Source organism: Myotis myotis, unplaced genomic scaffold (genome assembly GCF_014108235.1).
Source record: "Myotis myotis isolate mMyoMyo1 unplaced genomic scaffold, mMyoMyo1.p scaffold_m19_p_3, whole genome shotgun sequence".
Lineage (NCBI taxonomy): Eukaryota > Metazoa > Chordata > Mammalia > Chiroptera > Vespertilionidae > Myotis > Myotis myotis.
In genome coordinates this window covers 207,438,366-207,456,431 of record NW_023416335.1, presented here as the reverse complement: position 1 = coordinate 207,456,431, position 18,066 = coordinate 207,438,366, and the positions used below count along the sequence as shown (strand labels likewise).

The following is an 18,066-nucleotide window of genomic DNA, read 5'->3' as shown; positions in this document are numbered from 1 at the left end:
AGGGAATGTAATAAAGATTTTCAAAAGAATTACTATTTCCCTTCAATGTAAAAGACCTAGGCATGGTCTGACACCATCACTTGAAATTGTCTTGAGTGTGCAGCTTGGTTTTCACGGTATCATTTTTGTTTTGCAGAGTTCCGTTCTGGGAAGGCTCCTATCCTCATCGCCACAGATGTAGCCTCCCGTGGGCTAGGTTTGTATAGATAGGTGTCTCTATCAATGGTATATGTATCTTTTGGTTTAAAGATTTGTCATTTCAAATTAGAGTTGTATATATGTGTATTTAGATAAATATTTAAAGGAAAAGAATACACAAGCCTAATTTTTTATTTTATTTTACCCCCCCAGTTTTTTTTAACCTTGGCATTTTTGTTTTTGGTTTTTATTTTCCAAGTCTCTTCCTGCTCCTGACAAACAGGCTCTGGGCTGCAGCAAGGCCCAGGCATGACTGTTCATACAGTTAGTGGGAGCTGAGACGTTCAGTTAACAGTTCAGCTTCTGTTGTCTGGGTGGGAGGAGCCCGATGGCACCTAGCGGTTAGGAACTGGTTTTCCATTTCCTCTTTTCCTCATACCAGTCTGTGCTGTGTATAGAGAGAGGTCCAATCCCACGAATGCTAACACACTATATTCTTGGGATTTAATAAGTCTGTAAACATGATACCATTCTGCAATTAAATTTCCGTTGCCCAACTTTATTTCCTGAAGTAAAATTATTATGGGAACTATTTCATTCATCCCCTCCTACCCATACTTATATCATTGACATGCCGTCTTCCAATTTAAAAACTTAATTTGAGGCTTTTTTCCCTGGAGTTTGTGACTTGTTATGATTTAAGATCAGAGATATTTTGTATTTTAGCCTATTCTGAGCTTAAACAGGGGTAACTCAAAACTCTTACATTAAAAAAGGTATTATTTCTGTCACAAAGATAACTTTTAAATTATTGGTTGGTACCTAATTTCTTGCCCAGTAAGGTGAGAAGTACCATATTCCCTCATAATATTTAGCAAAGGGAACAGCTGTTCAGTTAACTGGAATACAAAAGTAATGAAGACTATACATTGCACTCATCATTCCCTCCTTCAGAGGTGGTGACCTGCAGCCATGACTGAACCTGCCTCTGCCCTCTGAGGCCATGCCTGGATCTGTGCGCTCAGAACTGGGCCTGTTGGGAGAAGAGGCTGAGGCCTGAAAGCAGTTCCAGGAAAGCTTTCAGGGATGGTGGTTTTTAAACAGGCTTGCTATGTGCTGGTAGCTTCTTTGTGCATCTTGCCTAGACATTTAAAAATACTGGTTCCCTGTCCCCCTGCATTTCTAAACCAAATCAATTGGCTGCCATTAGAATAACTTAAGACTCTTCATCCCACCCCCACTCATCCAAGTGCGGGGAGAGGGAAGATACCCGAGTCTGTTTCTTGTTACTCAACATCAGTGCTTGTTTTGGGCCCCTTTGTTTGCTGCCTTGTAAAAATCAAAAGGAGGGAAAACCCACCAAAATGGCAGAATGCTGACCAAGGTCCTACAAGATCCTGGAAAGTGAAGGCTTCTACCTCATAGACAGGGGCGCGCTTTTCAGCTGAGTCACCAGGCCTTTTTTCACTTCCTGTCTAGCGATGGCCTCTTAAATGTTCCCTTCAGGTAAGTTCTTTGATTCCCATAATGTTATGATATCCTCAGGAAATCACTATTTATTGCTCCCTTCCCACTTAGATATTTTTGATTTTTCCATTTTTTGTTTAAACTACATGCTGTTAAGCTAAAAGTATTGAATTTATTTTGTTTTGTTTTTTAACAGAAGCTTTGATATCAGCTGCAGATCACTCAGTACATGGCTGAGGCAAATCTACATTGGCCCGAAGCAGCTCTAGATGAGCCTATTGGCTAGTCTGCCCCACCCAATTAGTGATTGGAGATTCAGGCCATGTTATAGGGCTTGTCAAACAAAAAGCTGTTACCCTAGGCAGTTGGCCAAACATTAACTTTTCAATTTCTCACCCTGCTACAGCATCTTCTCTAAAGGCAGCAAGATAATATTGTGGCCGTGCACAAATAACATCAGGGCAGGCTTGACTGGAGAAAACCAAAGTCTGCGCTTGCCCTTACGTGTCCTCAGCCAGCTCTGTGCACATACAGGACACCTTTCTAGTATGAAGAACTGGCACCATGTCCGCCCCCTATTGAGCCCCTCCAGAAATACTCCCAAGCATTAGTATCTGAACCGTTGACTTCAGTCCCCAGTGCTTTCTGCTAGGAAAGCACACGTCTGGACATCCCGTGCAGTAGCTCAGCTTGCTCTGCTGCCATGGTCAGACACGATGGGATTGACTAAGGAGCATTATCCTATCTCTGAAGATGTGATCATGGAGCTAATTTCCCATCCCCACCTCACATCCGTCCTGGCCCTGTAAATTTTTGTTTTTCCCTTTATTGCATCAACGACCCTAGCCGGAGACTCACGCTGCCCCCTGTGATGACTGCCTTCTCGTCTTTCTGGTGTGATTTCAGGACTTTAGGGGTCAGTAAAGACTGAGGAGCCTTTATTGTAATAAGAAACAGACATAATGCCCCTTTCTTCGCAGGCCCTTTAACAATAGCTGATTTTTTTTTTTTTAATCTTTACCCCTTCCCCCTGAAATTAATCCAGTCTGGGCAATAGATGCAGTCTGACCCTTTGGATGTAACTTACATTTTTTTATTAATTATTTTTTTCTACAATCACCCCAATTATCCTTGGGGGAGGCGTTGGAGGACCTGAAATTTTTACCCGAACCCAGGTTCTCCGGCGCTTGGCAACCAAATGGGGCTACAGAGAAGCATCTAAGCCAGTTCACAGAGCGAGCGTGTGTGGGGACTTCTCACTGCCACGGACCCTTGATGCATGCTCCCCGCGCTCCAGTGGTCCCGTGTCAGAAGGCGGAGTTTTCGAAAGGAGGCCGCCAAAAATAAAAGGCAAAGAGACGGGATCGGCTGCAGCGGTTTCCCAAAGGAGGAGGGAGTGTGCATCGGTCTGGTAACAAACAGAGAATGTTTTTTAATTATTTATATCACAAAAATCTGTGTTTTATCTAGGATATTTTCTGAATATTCTTTGTAAAATGCAGATTTTTTCCACAAGACATTAGGATTCTTTGTTATATTCTTAAATTTGTTTTTGTTTAAGTAGGTAAAAAAAAAAAAGGTACATTTAGCTGAAAGCATTACACTAACATTTACATACTTTAAGCATTAGGAGGTTATTCAACTCAATTCCCAGCAGTGGACAGAACATTAAACTTGTGTCTCAAGGTTTCATGGTTTTTCCCACACTCTGGCTATTTAATTTCCCAGGTTACATAGACAATCTTTGATAAATTGAAGCAAGTATTGAGTTAAAATAACCTTGAGTTGAGCAAAAATACCTTCATTTGGCAGAGCTGGGCTTGGTAGTACAGTGAAATTTTAGTGTAATGTGCTCTTGTAATTGAAAGGGAAAGATAATTTGGATGTTTCTGCAAAGGAAACTAGATGTATACTTGGGCTCTGGTTGGTTTTTTAAAATATAAGAGCAAAAGATTTTAAAATACTTTTATTAAGTCTCCTTAAAATATAATAAAGTATATGGAGTTTTTTTTGTTTTGTTTTTTTTGTTTGTTTGTTTTGTTTTTTCATTGTGCTCTGTGACTGGTTTAAAGGTAAGTTTGTTATATTTTTTGTAGATTTTGACAGGCTTCTCCCAACAGAGTAGAAGTGATTTGGCCTTTTAACTTAATGGTGGTACCACTTTCTTCATTCCAGTTTTGAAAAATACAGAGCTGGAATTTGGTGTGACTTCTGTCACTATATTGGTTAAAATACAGACAGAAGAGGCAGGAGTTTGGATGGTTGGATGGGATTCCCTTAGGATTTTACAGCTGATAAAGATGCCATTTCCTGTGCATGTCCCAAGAATCATTAATCCTCTTTTACTCTGTTGGGATGAGTCTTTTTTTGTTCCTGTTCAGAGTGGTTACTAACTTAATCTTCTCTCCTCTTGCTGTCATCTGCATTGTGCTTTCCACCTGTTGTTGGCATGTCCTTTACCTTCTCTTTCCCTGCCACGTCCACCTGCACACTGACTCACCGCTGGCTTTGAAGATGTGGAAGATGTCAAGTTTGTGATCAACTATGACTATCCAAACAGCTCCGAGGATTATGTGCACCGCATTGGCCGAACAGCCCGCAGCACCAACAAGGGCACTGCCTATACCTTCTTCACCCCGGGAAACCTCAAGCAGGCCAGAGAGCTGATCAAAGTGCTGGAAGAAGCTAATCAGGCTATCAATCCCAAACTGATGCAGCTGGTGGACCACAGAGGAGGCGGCGGAGGAGGGGGTAAGGGTAAGTCCTGGAGTTTTCCAGGTACTGCCAAGGTATCTTTTTGTATTCATTGTGCTTTGCTTTTTTAATTCTGTGAAGGCTTTAGTTAAGTATGGTGCTCAATAACAAAGGACAGTGCTTAATAGTTTTTATAATCTCTTCTGAGTAAGACAGTGTGATGGTCCTACATTTCCAGCATATTACTTCTGTAGATAATATAAAATTGACCTTTGTATTTTTAAGTACCTGGTGTATGTTCAAAATTAAGCTGAATTATGGCTACTTTAACACCTAATTTTACACCATTGTGTGGTGGTAGAGCAGGCAAAGTTATTGGATCTAAAAATTAGTTGCAAAATATACTAGAATCTACACCTCCTGACTACCATTTTGGTATTTTCCCCCCAGTTTATTGCATGCATATTTAAGTTCTACATTGGGATTACCTGAGAGGTTTATGTATACAGGTTTTTGAGCTTTAGAATTGAGCTAGGAACCTGAGCATCTTTCCTAAAGCTTGTGAGGCGCTTCTGATGCAGTTAGGCCATAAAGCAATACTGGGAACCACTATGCACTAGTAGAGGGTCCCTTCTTTCATGGTGGTATGAGCTTAGCTGCTTGTCTTTTTTTTAATCCTATGGTAAGTCACATACCTCTTTGCCATTGTTCTTACATTTTTAAGATTTTGCTTCTCGGTAATCCTCAAGTAAACACAGTTTCTAAATGGATAGAAAGTTGAATTCTTTATGTTTACCATTCTTTTGAATATGTCTCATTAAAGATTCAAATTAAAGTACTGATTTGGAGGCTGGGCTAGTTAAATATCAAGAAAGAATGTTGAATACTTTTGTACCTAGTAGAACATTTACATGTGGTTATGTTTTCATCATAAGTCTGGCATTAAAAATTCATTGTATCCTTCATCAGGAGGTCGTTCTCGATACCGGACCGCTTCTTCAGCCAATAACCCCAATCTGATGTATCAGGATGAGTGTGACCGGAGGCTTCGAGGAGTAAAGGATGGTGGCCGGAGAGACTCTGCAAGCTATCGGGATCGTAGTGAAACCGATAGAGCTGGTTATGCTAACGGCAGTGGCTATGGAAGTCCAAATTCTGCCTTTGGAGCACAAGCAGGCCAATACACCTATGCTCAAGGCACCTATGGTGCAGCTGCTTATGGCACCAGTGGCTATACAGCGCAGGAATATGGCGCTGGCACTTACGGGGCTAGTGGCACCACCACAGCTGGGAGAAGTTCACAGAGCTCTAGCCAGCAGTTTAGTGGGCTAGGCCGGTCTGGGCAGCAGCCACAGCCACTGATGTCACAGCAGTTTGCACAGCCTCCTGGAGCTACCAGTATGATAGGTTACATGGGGCAGACTGCCTACCAGTACCCTCCTCCTCCTCCTCCCCCTCCTCCTTCACGTAAATGAAACCACTCAAGTGGTAGTGACTTGTGCAGACTTACTACATTTAAAGGAACGCTGTCTTTCCCTTTTTTTCTGTTCCCCTTCTCTTTTTAAACCCCCCCCCCCCCCAACCATTGTGGTTTGTCTTTTATGCAGATTAGTTAGAATTCACTGCCAGGTTTCTGCCCGCCAAATTGATCCAGTCTGTAATAATAGTTTTTGTAAAAAATACATATATATAGCTGACTGGAAGAGATCCCCCCCCCAACTTCTTGCATGTTGAGGATATTTGAGCTATTTTTCATCTTAAAAGAAAAAGCAAGGTATTAGGCCCTTTTTATGGGAGTCCTTTTTGTTGTCCTGAGTTGGGGGTGGGTGGGGAGGGTAAAGGGTTGAATTCTGCAGAAGAAGATGGCATCTGTGCTTTAAATTGTTCCTATTACTGAGTTAAAAAACCGAGAGAGAGTTCCCTGCGTGTTTTCCGTAATCGGTTTTAATGTCTCCCAAGCTGGAACAGGCTTCCTCAGGCCTGATGAGTTTTTAAGACAGTGCTTTGCCATTGTCTTTTTGGCTGATTGCTTTTTAAGTGCATTCACAGTTTTGAAAAATTCCTAATTGGTTTTGTCTCCCAATCTGGCCTCCCCCTTCCCAGTGACTAAAAAATAATCATTTTAGTGTCAGGTTAGAAATTGAATTGCCAAGTCTGAGTATTTTAAGTGTATCTTTTAAATTAAAAACCCAAGTGTTTATTGCAATGGCTAAAAGGAGCATCTCAGCATCTGGGTGGAAGCTGCCTATTTTTCTTCCCCATATAAACAGGGACCATCTGTGAAATTCATTTTTCAACCAGACAGCTGCTGTTCACAGAATGAACATAAATGCTCACTGGAAATTTATTAACCAGTTAAGTGCATTCACCTGCAGTGTAAAAACCACCTTTAATTATAAACAGTATACTCAATGGGCAACTTTTTCTTTTTCTTTTTTTTTTAACTATAGAGCTAGAATAAAAGCAACTCTTTGCCAGCTACTCAGCCCTTTTGGCCAAGCTATCGTGAATAAAGAATCTTAAGGGTTTATTAGGAAAGAACTCTTACTCTCTTCATACTTTTGTCTGCTGTGCTTTGTAACAGCTGTGGGTGCAAATTTTCCTTGACATCCTTTTGCACTCAGCTTTCTACAGGTAGGTAGTGCTTACGAAAAGGTACCGAGGACTATAACCTAAGTCCTTTTCCTTTTCCTCCATCTGAAGGTAGGTGAGTTTGTCCCCTTCATGATAACATTGACTGTTTCACTGAGACTACCTGTAATAGACCTGGAAAGACTTTTCTGCGCTCGTGTTCGCTATAACAGTACAGGGAGATCAGACAGAGTCAGAAACCTGTCATCTAGTGTCAGACGTAATTAATACTGTCATCAGCATTGCTCATTCACAGTGTAGTTGAAGGGGGAAGGGGCCACTGCATTTTTGGCTAAGGCCTGAGTGCGTGCTCATTTGTAAGATCCAAATATCTAAATACTTGAGGTTTTTGTTTTCCTTTTGAAATTAAGGGAGAGAGAAGGGTTTGTTTCTGAGGTTCTGAAAGTGGTTGAATATACAACATACAGGTAGGTTGTGAGCATAAGCTGAAATATATGCATGTGAGATCTTTGCCCACCCCTACACCTCTCCCCTACTCCTTTCTTTTTTCTTAACTTCTTTTCCCCCCTTAATAGAAGTTGAGGCCGAAAGAGGGTAGTAGGCACAGGAGAAACATGGCAAAACTGCTCTGTGCTTTTAAACCAAAGTGTTTTCTTCTTGCCCTCCTTAAAAAAATGTTTTTGTTTAAGCACTGACCAGTCGATTGTAGGCATTTCTACATGAGAATTCTGATTTTTTTTTTTTTCAAAACAGGTGCCACCAGAGGGGCTGTCATACTCACTTGCAGGTCTGAGAAGCGTCCCTTTTTAGGAAAGGTCTCTGGGCAAGCAAGCAATAAATAGTTTGTCTGTTGCTTGCCTCCCTTTTTTCCACCAGGGATATTGTAATCATATAGTCAAAATAGCATGTTCCAAATCCCAAAAGCTGTTGTGGCCTGAGCACAGCTGGAACCTAGCAGGGTTGTCCTGTAATCTAGAGTAACCTTCTGCCTCTATGCCTGACGCTCACAATTCAGGGTTAGCCTTAGCTTCAGAGCACAGGCAACAGGATCTCATTTGATGCTAGGTATGCGGTCATGGTTAAACTCCTTAGGGAAAGGATTTCAACATTAAGCTATGGGGCTGCTTCTCCCCAATCCCTCAACAATTCATTGTGTGGAGTTCTGTCATCTCAAAGGTTGGTGGCTTTTGCTTGGGATCAGTGCTCTCTATTCATATCCTTGCTGGTCTCCGAACACATTCCTGTTGCGTTAAGACTTGAAAGATTGTAGATGTGTGATGTCCAGGCACAGGATGCTAAGAGCTATGTTACTATTCTTAGTTTGTAAATTGTCCTTTTGATACCATCTTGTTTTCTTTTGTAGGTATAAATAAACACTGTTGACAATAAAGTGTGAGCTTTTTATTACTTAAAAATTGTGACTATAGCCAATGGTGGTCCTCTTACATTTTTTTATTTGCTTCAAGACGGGTTGGGATGGAAATTGCCTTAGTTATTAGCACCTAAAAATGTGAAAGGGAGGTGGGATTGATTGGTGTTAATGCAAATTTGAGTCACAAAGCAAAAAACAAGACCTAGTAGGGTAAAGGGGCTTGGGTATGTTTCCTCATCAGTAAATGGTCGTCATGCTAACAGTACTGACCTAAGATTGTAACTGGGTTAAAGTATGCTGAGTGTGGAACTACCATGAGCCACAGTAAGACCTGAGTTGATTTTAAAGGTGAGCATGAAACTAAGTCTTGCCAGAGCTTGTAAATTTGGTGCTTTGTACTCAGAGGGACATCTTTGCTTCACACGAGGGCCTTAGAGGCCGTAGTTTATTTGACCCATGTGTGAGTTAGCCAACTAAGGTTTGATGTTCCTGTTGACATTAGAATGTCAAATGTCACCATTTTTATGTAATTGGCCCAAGTGTTACCTCTGTAAGAGAGGTATTATTGATGAGGTCTTCTAGATAGAATGATCAGTGCTTTGCTGAAATCCATGCACACTGAACAGTTTTCTGGCTTTAATTTTAACATTTGGTCTGAGTCCTGTATTAAGTTGCTTGATAGAACATCTCAAATAGTTGGCTTCATATCCTTGTTCTTTGAGGGCCCTCAAATTGGCATTGGAAGACTTAACTTCTTTCCTTTAAGGACTAGAAGAAAATAAGAGAGATGGAATATTAGTTCTTTCAGGGGAAAAAAAAAAAAACATACTGATGAGTAGACTCCTTTATAACTTTGTGCATAATCTTAGTATCTCTAATGCCCAGTTCACAGCTGTTCAGATGAAAAAGCCAAGAGGGTAACTTCACTGCAAGTTAACTACATCTCACTGACCCCCATCTTGGTTTCTGATACTCCCACCACCACTCCCTTATGCTGTAAGTTTAACACCTGATTCCTTTAGTCCACATCTCAAACATCAGTCCATCAGCAGTCCCTCATTCTACTCCCAAGAGAACTGTCCACTTCTCTCCACTAATGACTTCTTCCCAACCATTGCAGTTGCCTCTAAACTATCCTGCTTTGGCAGCTGGTGGATTGGTTTAAATCAGTGGTTGCCAACTGGTGGTCCATGAGGTCTGAAAGGTTGGGGACCGCTGGTCTAAGTGACTCCAACAGCAGCCCTTTGTAATCAGAATGCACTGCAAACCCCTCACCCTGGCCTATATGTCTCTGTGTGACTGACGCACTTGGCCTCTGACATCCCCAGGTTTATAGATCTGGACCCCACTAGCCTTTTTCTACTAAGCAGATTCTTGCCTTGGGGCTTATATAGTATATATAAGCTGTTCCTTATTTTCCAAACTTGCCTCATAGCAGTCTTGCCCATACACAGGGTTAGCACTGTACATACAGCATATCCCCTCTGTACTATTTTTTTCATAGCACCATTTCCTGAAAACACTTGTATATGTCTTCCCATTAAAATAAGCACCATGAGGGGCAGAGACTTGCCTCTGTTCACATTTCCATATCTACTCACACTGAATGGCAGGTGCCAGCAACACTGCTGTGTTCTCCCAGCACCTACCTTTGGTCACATACAAGTAGAAGAAGTCACAGTAGAAGATGGTTTGTACCACTCCAGACACCACTGCAATTTGGTCATAGAAGCCCTCAGTCTGGTACCGCCTGATCCAGTTAGCCAGGTAGAGGGCCCGGTACAGGCCCAGAAAGAACAGGTAGTGGGTAGTGATGGTCTCGGCCTCTCCGGTCTTGCTGATCATGAAGAGCTGGGGCAGGATGGCCACCGATTCCAGGTAGATGGAGAAAGTCCAGAGGACCTGAGCCAACGGGAGAAGTGTCCAGAGGAGGTTGGTCAAGACCAAGAAGAGGCCCATCTCTCTAAAAGAATTTCTAAAATATGTTTACTGGGGAGAATACAGTGAAGTAAAAAATCATTCTGAATAATTTTTAATATGTATCATTCAACCTCTTTAAGAAGCTTTCCCCCCCACAACAGCATGGACATAGCTCAGTGTTTTAACCGCAGAATTTTATTGTGTAAACTCCCCTGGACTGAGCCATGGCTTCTCACAATGTAGGCTGAGAACACCAGCATCAGAACCGCGCGAGGTGCTTGCTGCCCCAGGTTGTTGGGCTACAGCTCAGGCTACAGAGTTAAACCTTGGCCTGGGCTGTGCTCTGGTGCCCACTAACCACCGGCTGGACAGGTCTCCAGAGCCGGAGGTGGTGCTGTGAGGCTCTGTGCCTGAACACCACGGGAAACGGGCCGTCTCCAAATGGGCCGGTACGGACAGCTTGTTGCTCCCGCTGAACAATCTGAGCAATAAAACAGGCCCAGGCACGAGTCCCGAGGGCAGGACGCTGGGCGCACGTTTACCTTTGAGAATCGGTCCCGGGGCCCCTTGCTTACCTCCAGGGGAGTGAAACTGTAGTTCTCAAGGAAGGAGAGGCCAATGACTGGGACCAGAAGGAACTCCAGGCGGAACGTGTCATTCTCGCTGTCAAACGTTTTCCGAAATTTCCCATAGATCATGTACACCGTGACATAGGCGCAGAGGAGGAACACCAGCTGCAAAGGGGGAGACACGGGGGCATCGATGAAGTCATTTCCCAGCCACTTGGCTGGGCTTCAAGGCCACCCTGAGCTGGGACCTACCCAGCCTCATGGCTAGTGCTCTGCCTTAAGGTGGAAGAGGTGAAATGTGTTTGCAATTTCTCTTCGGTCCAGTAGCCTAGAACCTGAAGCTAATGACCCTTGTTAGTAACTTCATGCTTCTAATTGGGACTGATGGTGCTACGGTGAGGACTCAGAGGTGCCCAGGCAAAAGGCCAGGACTGGTCTTTGCGGGAGGATTCCTCAGTGGCATCACAGGGCACTTTTAAAACTGGAGCTTTTTAGGTGCGCATCAGTGACTTGTGAGCATTCTTCCACAAGGACTAACGCCCCTCAGCCCATGGGTCACTGCTCCTTCGGAAACGTTCTCTTTCTAATTAGCAGCAGCTGTCCTCCAGCATGTAATGATTGTAGGATCTGGCCTCAAACCTTCTGGGCCAGAGGTTCTCAAACTTGGAGATGCATCAAAATCACATAGTTGACTGCCCCTTCACTGCCGAGTTTCTGCTTCAGTAGGTCTGCGTGGGCCTGAGGATCTACATTTCTAGCAAGTTTCTACGTGATGCTGCTGGTGCTGGTCTGGGACTACACTGGCCTAAAGGGTTATTTGTAGTGCCCGACTGGTATGGCTCGGTGGTTGAGCATCAACCCATGAACTAGGAGGTCACAGTTCAATTCCCCATCAAGGCACATTGCTGGACTGCAGGCTGGATTCCCCACTAGGGGGCGTGCAGGAGGCAGCTGATTGACGATTCTCATCGTTGATGATCCTCTCCCTCTCCCTCTCTGAAATCAATAAAAATATATAAAAATAAAAATAATAAGAGTGTCAGCCTGGGCACCAAAAGGTCATGGGTTTGACCTCAGGTTTCGGTTGGGGTTGTGCAGGAGGCAACCAATCTATGTGTCTCTCTCACATCAATGTTTCTCTCTCTCTCTCCCCCTCCCTCCCTCCCCACCTCCCTTCCACTCTCTAAAAAGCAATGGAAGAAATATCCTTGGGTGAGGTTTAAAAATAAACAAAAAAACAATTCAGGTTATTTCATTGAAGTCTTTTCTCACCAGAATGAGGCACACATACTCTGTCACCATAGCTAAAAATACTAGCTGCTGCCCATGATCATATGTTCTGTAAATGTCTGTGCAACAGTGTCTTCCCTAGGAGGGAATTCCTATAAGAGGGTCCTGTTGACTTCTGAATTCCCAGCCCCTGACTCAGGACCCAGCACAAAACAAATGCTGGAATGAGCGAATGAATCACGGGCGTGGTGGTCACTTCTTTTTTTTCAATCCTCATCCGAGGATATTTTTCCATTGATTTTTTTTAGGGAGAGTGGAAGAGAGGGAAAAACAGAGAAATATCGATGTGAGAGAAACACATTGATTGGTTGCCTCCTGCACACGCCCCAACCAGGGCCCAGGCCAGGGAGGAGCCTGCAACCCAGGTAGGTGCCCTTGGCCGGAATCAAACTTAGATCCTTTGGTCCGCAGGCCGACGTTCTGGCCACTGAGCCAAACCAGCTAGGGTAGGCGATCGCTTCTTCATGTCACAAAAATGTGGAACCTGACCTCTTCACAGTTCCTCGACCTCAGGAGCCATGCTAAGGGCTGGTCTGCTGGGCACAAGTCAGACCCTTGGGCAGAGAAGAAACGGCACCACTTGTGTGTTGAATTTAAAGAGACAGTGATTTCAGGCCCTCACACTCAAGTTCGCACCCACAGCAGCCTCCTCCCCCAATCCTAGGAACAAGATGCCTGGGATCCCAAAGGGGCATCTCTGATAATGGAGGAGAAAGGGAACTCACTTTGCTTAAATAGCTTGTGGGTTTTAGGCACTTTACCTATGCTCCCTCATGTCATCTTCACAGTAGCCCTGCCAGACAAGGTAGGATTCCCTCCCAGGGCGCCTTTCTTCCTTAGACAGGACTGAAACCAGGTCTGCCTGGCTCCACAGCCTGAGTTCCCCAGCGTAGTCTCATGGTGTGGGGGGCCTCCGCAGGCCCCCCCATGGCTCCCCCCACCCCTCACCTTCATGACTGTGTTGTAGATGGAGATGAAGTTGGTGAACAGGTCCAGGTACCTGGTAGTGAAGACGAGAGCGAAAAGGATCTGGCTCTTCCCAGAGATGCCTGTGGTCGGAGGGGGACAGGAGACCGTGAGAACACAGACGTCTCGGCCCACGTGCACCCGAGAAGCCCGAGCCTGAGCTGGAGAGGCCTCCAGAGTGTCCCGTCCTTTAGTGCAGACGCCCTGTGCCGGCGCTGCGCTCTCCCGAGAGCGGGAGACACCCTTCTCGCCGGGTCACCTGAGTCTGTTCCTTTCATGAGGTTGCAATCTGTCTCCCAACCTCCAAAGAGACTGAACACTGAGTCCCCAGGGCCCGCGTGGGCCTGCCTTGGTTCTTGCTCTGGAAACGGTGGCGGTGGTGTGAGGGGGACGGGCCGGGGAGGGGGGGGAGGGGGCCCCGAGGATTCTCTGTGCTCCACCCCCAGAGCCCCACGGACAATCCCCAAAGCTCTGTCTGTTGAAGAACAACTCACTCACTTGACAAGGCTGACTCGCCAGGGAGACCAGAGCAGGTGGGGGAAGGCACGGGGCCAGGGGAACATTCTATCTGTTTTTCCAAATCCAAAAATGTGAAAAAGCCTGTTTTTCTCTCGTCGTAAACGTTATGACTATTTTTACTCTTTGTAAAACAGAGATCAGCATGTACACAAAGCTGTAAACTAAAAGGCAGCCATCACCTGCGTCCCAAAGCCTCCGCCTGCGCCCTTCCCAGCCTTTCTCGGCTCCTGTGTTGTGCACACATAGGACACGCACAGATGCATCGAGGGGACAAAACTGGAGTCCCACTTTCTATGCTGCTTCCTCACCTGCTTCGGCCTCTTTGCTTTTAGCTTTTTATTTTAAAAATAATCTCAGATCTCCAGAAGAGCTGCGAAGACAGTGCCAGAGTTCCCACACACCCTTCCCGGCTTCCTCCCGTGCTTGCGTCTTGCATAACCACAGAGCTTGACCGAAGCGAAGCCATTCACGCTGGGGGAGCACCGACTCCACCCCAGGCTCTATTTGGGTCTCAGCAGTTTCGCACGGACACCCTCCTCTGTTCCGGGATCCGATCCAGGAACCGAAGCGGGTGTGCTTCCTGGGCCTCTGTGGGCCACTTTTGGTACGTCCTGGAGACGGTTCCAGAACCAGGGGAGCAGAGGCCCTGCCCCCCCCCCTTTCCCTCGCTCTCTCAAACCCACACCAGCGTGGAGCCCACCACACCACACCCGTCCGTGGGCCCACCTTTCTGCATCCAAAGGTCAAGTCTGTCCACTCTCCCACTCTATCCTGAGCCACGTCTACCCTGAACCACTGTCCGCCCCGCTGGCTTCTCACCGGCTCTGGCTGCTCCTGTCCTCCTCCCACCTTATCCTTGCCACCCCCACCTCTCCTCTCTGTCCCCTTCCCATCCCGTCCCGTCCCCCATGGCAGGGACATTCCCGATTCGGACTCCTCCGAGTTCTGACCTATGTATTCCCGCCTGACCGAACTCATCCTCTCCCCGGGAGCCCCCTCCTTTTCCTGTCTCCCCTTCATAATGCCACCACATCCCCTCCACGCTCCAGCCAGAAAACCAGGAGCCAGCCTGGAGTCTCTTTCCCCTTGGTCCCCCGCCTCCCTGCTTCTGAGCTCCACGGCTCCCACTCCATGCCCCTCACTCAGCCAGGCCCCCCGCCTCAGTGACCCCCAACTGCTCTTCCCATGGGCTCTTAGCCAGCCCCCAGAGCCCTTCAAATAAAGAACCAAATCCTCACGATGGCTCAGGAGGGCCTGCTGGGTGCCTCCCTGGTCCCACATCTGATCTCTCCTCCTCTCTCCCTCCCTCCAGCCACGGTGACACTCGTGGATTTTATCCTAAATGTAATGGAACAACTGGGGAGTCGGGCACCGAGAAGTGACATTACCTGACTCAGGCTCTGGTTCCTTCCTGCGCCTGAATGTGCCTGATCTGACTATTCCTCTGGTGATGGACAATTCAGAGAGAGGGAGATATTTATATTTGTTAATCCTCACCCGAGGATATTTTTTTCTTTGATTTTTTTTAAAGAGAGTGGAGGGGAAGGAAAGAGAGAGAAACACCGATTGGTTGCTTTTGATCCCCACATGCGCCCCTGGAGCCGGGGATAAAACCTGCAATCCAGCCAGGTACATGCCCTTGACCAAGAATCGAACCCGTGACTGTTCAGTGAGCGGGCTGTCACTCCAACCACTGAGCAACACCAGCAGGGCGAGAGGAATATATTTTTATAGATTTCAGAGAGGAGGGGAGAGGGAGAGAGAGAAACATCAATGATGAGAGAGAATCATTGATTGGCTGCCTCCTGCTCGCCCCACACTGGGGATCGAACCTGCAACTTGGGCATGTGCCCTGACCGGGAATCGAACCGTGACCTCCTGGTTCGTAGGTTGATGCTCAACCACTGAGCCACGCCAGCCGGGCGAGAGGAATATTTTTAATGACTGAGGATGAACACCACTGAAGCCCCTAACATTCCAGAGAGCACTGGGCCCACGTGCCAGCTTTCCTACCAGCACAGCATGGCAGGCTGGCCTCACAGTCCCCATCTGTAAAATGGGCCTTCACACCTACAAGCAGGACTGATTCAATGGGAACCTGAGTGCCTCCTGGGGGGCTGGCACTGCAACAAGGTGGGAACGAGCCCGCCGGGGGAGGCGATGCTGACAGCTCTGGGCTGTGCCTGTTGCTAAGCCATCTCACTGAGCCCTCAGAAGCCTTCTGGAGGCCCTCAGCCCCACTAGGAGGGCCCAGGAAGCAGCCTGGTGGGGGTGCTTGGCCACCCGGCTCACACGGCCTCCCCCAGCCCTCCCTTATCGCCATCCTCACTGCCAGGCCCTGGGCTGCACCACACCGCCCGCAGTGCTGGGGGCCCTGGTGGTCTGGAGTGCCATGGTTGCCACACTCTTTTGAGAGCAAGGCGTCATTTCCACCAAAGCAAGCGGGGCATGGAGACCCGGGACATGGGAGGGAGCCGCGTCAGGGCCTGGCCAGAGTCCCTGAGGGCACCTCAGCACAATGGGGCCACCGCCCAGGCGCAGCCCTCCCTCCCAATCGACAGATGGGAAAACCGAGTCTCAAGGTCACCCCCTGAGTCAGGGGCAGGCAAGAAGCAAGCCCCAGTCTCCTCTGCCTCCAGGGCTGAGTCAGCGGGGTCACACCGGGCCCTGCTCTCGGGACTGATAGGGCTGGCATCGAGGCACCTCGCCCTCACACACTCAACAGGCCTGTGCCAAGCCCCCTCTGGCACGCACAGGCTGTCCTCTCTCTCCCCTAACAAACCGGGTCATTTACTCAGTCGCTACTGTTGCTTATTAATGGTCTCCCACGGCTACAGAGTCCGCTTCCTCAGCCCAGGATCCAGCCTGTGCTGTATGCCAGGGACCTAGCACAGTGCCGGGCAGAATGGGCTGGAGAACAGCGCCCCCTCCTGGTCATGGTTGCACACCCAGCCCAGAGTCCTCCACGGAAGTGCAGGGACAAGTCCAAGCTTGGTTCTGCCCATCACTGACTGACACCTTCTGACCCCAAACACCCCTCTCAGCATTCCTGGCCCCCTTCCCCCGAGTGCGAGCCGTGAGTGCCAATCTCTCCAGAAACCCCAAACCCGAATGGCCTCCCAGTCCAGAATGCCGCCCTCTGCAGTGACCCTCCCATCAGCACCCAACCTCCCAGGCTGGTGGCCTCCACGCTGCTCTCCCTGCCTCCGCTCTTGGACCCTCTGCACAGCTTTCAGGTCCCCTTCTGAGCGCCCTCCCTTGCTCCCAAGCCTTCCATGGCTCCCCAGTACCAACTCCCTAGCTTGACAAACAAGACCCTGTCACATATAAACCACCCTCCTTCCAGACTCACCTCCCAGACCACCCCCAATTGGGCTGCTCACCCCTCCAGGGATGTGCCTGCCCTCTGTGACCTCTGGACTTTTGCACCCCGTGTCCCCCACGCAGCACACCCTTCCTGGTAACACTGCCGTCTACCAGGACCCAGCACAGAGCTGCACCTTCAGGAAGCCTTCAGGGCTGGCCCTCTGCCTCCCAGGCCCCCACAGGAAGTCCACCCTCATCTCTGCATCTCCTCCCCCCAGTGCCAAGCACAGGGCAGGCCGGCAGGACCCTAGCAGGCAAAGATGGCGGCAGGAGGCCTGGGCAGCCTCTTCCTGCACTGGGTCTGCTTGGCCACCACCAGTCCAGCCCTGAACCTCCTCCAAACCCCCAGCAGGGCAGCCAGACTACAGGGCAAAAGAGTGGGCCCTCCTGCCCTCCGCAGGCTGCTGCCCAGGGGCAGCTCCGTGCCCACCTGGGCTGGGCTTGGGCCCTCCTGCCACATCACAGACGCCTATGCCACACCCAGGCAGGGTGCGGGGACAGGGGGGCACTGGAGGGGGTGGAGGGGGCAGGACAGAGTGGGGTGGAGAAGGAAAGAGGAGACAGAGTTGGGGGCCACCTTGTTCAAACCTCCTCTGCCCCCATCCTCCCCTCCCACCCCGGCCTGAGGGAGGGAAGAGAGAACAATGGCCTCAATGCCCGGCTGCCGGAGCAAAGGGAATCCCTGGAGGCAGAGGGGTGTCACCGCCCCTTACCCCCCTCTTCCAGTGAGCAGTGGCAATGGGGGGTGGGGGGGCGTGAAGGCGCGAGCCCACCTTCCCTCCATCATCTCCAGGGCGCCCTTTGACAGGGACAACTTGACAGTATCTTTGGAAGCTGAGCTCTGGAAACTCTTCCACCCCCAGCCGAAGCCCCACCCTGAGCAGATCAGGGCCCCTCGGGCCCGCCGCCCGGACGCCCCTCACCCGCGCAGCACTTGGACCTCCAGATCTTCCCCAGCAGCAGGATCATGGCCAGGAGGTGGCTCAGGTCGCCGAGGATGCGGAACACGTTCATGGCGCGGCGCGCCCGGCCCGCTCCCGCGCGCGGCCGACTCCGGGAAACTTTCTGGCGGGCAGGGCGGCTGCCACGTCCCCGGCGGCCCTCGGTCCCGCGCGCCGTCCGCCTCCGCAGCCGCTCGGCCCGGCCCGCTCCGCAGCGCGCTCTGCCGGCCGG

The 18,066-nt window shown here is 48.6% G+C and overlaps 2 protein-coding genes across 4 annotated transcripts in view; one reads left to right on the top strand and one right to left on the bottom strand.

Moving 5' to 3' along the window:
• DDX17 (DEAD-box helicase 17) overlaps positions 1-8,281 on the top strand; it is a 19,839-nt gene extending 11,558 nt beyond the window's left edge. The window contains exons 11-13 of one of the 2 annotated variants that reach the window (XM_036296544.1): positions 137-196; positions 4,120-4,356; positions 5,269-8,281. In XM_036296544.1, coding sequence (XP_036152437.1) covers positions 137-196; positions 4,120-4,356; positions 5,269-5,774 — 803 coding nt within the window. In that variant the 3' untranslated portion in view covers positions 5,775-8,281. Of the gene's footprint in view, positions 1-136; positions 197-4,119; positions 4,363-5,268 lie in introns of both variants that reach the window. The other variant, XM_036296543.1, reaches the window with a different exon arrangement.
• On the bottom strand, positions 8,278-18,066 carry KDELR3 (KDEL endoplasmic reticulum protein retention receptor 3). 2 transcript variants are annotated; one of them, XM_036296545.1, is made up of 5 exons: positions 17,817-18,066; positions 12,991-13,091; positions 10,759-10,917; positions 9,865-10,165; positions 8,278-9,031 (listed from the first exon to the last, which is right to left on the bottom strand). In XM_036296545.1, the coding sequence occupies exons 1-5, from the start codon at positions 17,905-17,907 to the stop codon at positions 8,991-8,993; spliced, it is 693 nt and encodes a 230-aa protein (XP_036152438.1). In that variant the 5' UTR covers positions 17,908-18,066; the 3' UTR covers positions 8,278-8,990. The 2 variants fall into 2 exon arrangements, with proteins under 2 accessions (XP_036152438.1, XP_036152439.1); XM_036296546.1 differs by having other exon boundaries at positions 9,913-10,165; positions 17,817-18,063.